The following is a 2703-nucleotide window of genomic DNA, read 5'->3' as shown; positions in this document are numbered from 1 at the left end:
TTCCAAATTTCTTTTTTAGAAAATATTAGATCAGATGATGTTTAGATGTTTAGCAATATAACTTATCTCATTAGAAATTAAATTTTAAGTGTTTTGGAATGAGCAGATTTTTTTTTTCCATTATCCTTATTTATGAAATAAATACAAGATTTAGAGTATAAATGATAATAATAGCTAACATTATTACTTTGCTTTTACTAATAAATACTCTAATTATTTGGTTTAATTATTATTGGAAATTATATTTTTGCTATTTTACCTGCTAAAAATGACCTAGTGGCATTATAGTCAAAGTCTACATTTTGCCAATGATATGAACAACATTTAACACATAAAATAACATCTGTCTAATGGATGCTAACATGCTTATTGGTTTGAATACAGAACATATTTAGTTTGGCATTGGTATATCTCCTCAAGACTTTGAAAGGTATCATCAAGGTATGGCTTTCGGGAATCAATAATAAACTAGCAGCCTGGAAAATGAGCACGAATTTCAAGATGCTAATTATTCAGAACTCAGACACAAGACAGATATTTGGATAATTTGTTTTTTGATTATAAAGTCATCTACAAGAGAAACAGAAAGGAACATAAAAGTATGATTTACTATACAGTGAGTTGTTTTTAAAATAAACATTACAGATCAATAGCGAAGGACACTTTACTAAAATAATTTGCAAAAAATTAAGATCTTCAAAAATATATTGGCACACATATACTACCTGTCATAAAGTAATAAGGAATGATGTATATGCATATGCAACAAATTTAACACAAATCTGGATCTTTTGTTCTTGACATCAGCACCTGCTGTCTAATGGGTCGAGACAAAATACTGTGCCTTCAAGAGTTAGTCCCATTTTGAACCCCTCCTGTAAAACAGAGTAAAATCATTAAAATAAGAAATGCTCATGGCAATAATAATAATGATAATAACGATGACAATCATGAAATAAAATGACTGAACGGAAGTTGAGATCTTCATGCTTTGATCAGCTAAGGAACAATATGGCAAATGCTGGTTTGTCAAATTTTTATATCGGTGTGTATCTCAGGTAATTGTTTACACCGATTAGCAGTTGAAATGTTATAAATATATGTGACGTTAGCACGCACGAAAGACAAAAGAAGACAGAAATACATGGAATTAAGTTGCTTTAAGACTTAAATGTTTCTTTTTCAGTAAAGTCTATTCTGCCATTCTACTGTAGCTTACATCTCCTCTGTTGGCTTTCAGGATCAATATTCATTTAAATGTGAGTAAGATAGCTAGACCTCAAATTTGATGAAAAGTTCAAGATAGCCTGATAGTTTTCACCCCTGTCCAGGGCCTGGGTAGAATACTTAATAGTAAGCGCAATGCCATATCCTACGTGGAACACAGAACTGCAGACCACTTTGTCACGGAGAAGGCTTCCTCTAGTCCTGCTATTGCTTGTAGCTGTAAGCTTTGCTTTGAGTCCCACTCCTCCTAGCAGGGTTTAGATGTTTCTGGAAGTTAAGTTGCCTTTGATTTATTGAGAGCAAGTACGCAATCTTTTCCTCCTAAGATTTTTTTCCCCAAGTTTTTGTTTAATTCCAGCGAGTTAACGTACAGTGTAGTATTTGTTTCACATGGAGGATTTAGTGATTCATCACTGACTTACAACACCCAGTGCTCATCACAAGTGCCCTAAGATTTTGAGCTAAAAGTTAGTGGCAAAAAAGTTTGTCCTCCGCTCCGAGCTCTCTTCTTTTTTGCATAAGGTAATGGGCTATCTCCAGATTTACCACCTCCTCCCTCCCCACTCTTGCCCGTAATCTATGCACACTGGCATGCCACGAAGAGATCAAGAGCATGGACTCACATTAATCAGAGGACCTGGGGGCCACATTTTAGGTTTCCTCCTAGAAGCATTGTGGCAGTTCCTATATATATATATATGTAAAAAAAAATATATATATATATATATGTAAAAATATATATATATATATTTCACCTTTCTCTCTTACTGACAGAACTGAAATTTTGTTGAAGGAGGTAAGGTGTAGTAAGGGGTGACTATGTGACACATTATTGGTGAGTGAAATGTAAACAGCCTATTCCTGCAGAAAATAAAATGTCTCTCAGTGAGAAGGCTTTTGTCCTCTGTTCTCCTTTGCATTTTATTTCATTAAACTGAATCTACTGGTGTGTTAGCCAATTGTGTATTTCTTTGCCTTCCCCCAAATTACTTTTGTTTACAACAGGTATCTAAATGTCCTTATTACAGATCCAGTGTAAACATGATCACAGAGAGGGAGAAAACCATGAAACTGCAAGCCACACCTCATTTGCTCTCAACATTCAGAGTGCTCTTCACTGTATCTACAGCAGAGAGACCATGGGGCAATGCCGCCGCTGCAAAGATTTTCCAAAACTTCTTCTCAGCACTTAGAATCCAAATTATAGTCAGTTGAGTAAAAGCCAGAGTACTTACCATTATTTTTTTAAAGCCTGTTTTATCACAAGAAGAAATACTTTGTCATATCTATGCATATTATTTTAAACAGTTGCCAGATACTTAGAGAAATCAATACTTAAAGCTAAAGAGAGTGTAAATGAACTGTTTCATACAAATATTTTATTTGGATATGTGAGGATCTGTGTACTATATCATCTTCTGGCACATTAGATAGATAGATAGATAGATAGATAGATAGATAGATAGATAGATAGAT

At 34.0% G+C, this 2703-nt stretch overlaps 1 protein-coding gene across 5 annotated transcripts in view; it reads right to left on the bottom strand.

Annotated features, from left to right (window-relative positions):
- Window positions 1-803: 803 nt before the first annotated feature.
- GULP1 (GULP PTB domain containing engulfment adaptor 1) overlaps window positions 804-2703 on the bottom strand; it is a 109523-nt gene continuing 107623 nt past the window's right edge. For 3 of the 5 annotated variants that reach the window (XM_021703073.1, XM_044913358.1, XM_021703075.1), the window contains one exon: window positions 804-875. In XM_021703073.1, the coding sequence (XP_021558748.1) occupies window positions 804-875 (72 nt within the window). The remainder of the gene's footprint in view (window positions 876-2703) is intronic. The other 2 variants (XM_044913359.1, XM_021703074.1) reach the window with 2 other exon arrangements.

The sequence above is a fragment of the Neomonachus schauinslandi genome, chromosome 3 (genome assembly GCF_002201575.2).
Source record: "Neomonachus schauinslandi chromosome 3, ASM220157v2, whole genome shotgun sequence".
NCBI lineage: Eukaryota > Metazoa > Chordata > Mammalia > Carnivora > Phocidae > Neomonachus > Neomonachus schauinslandi.
This window is presented reverse-complemented; position numbering and strand designations above follow the sequence as displayed.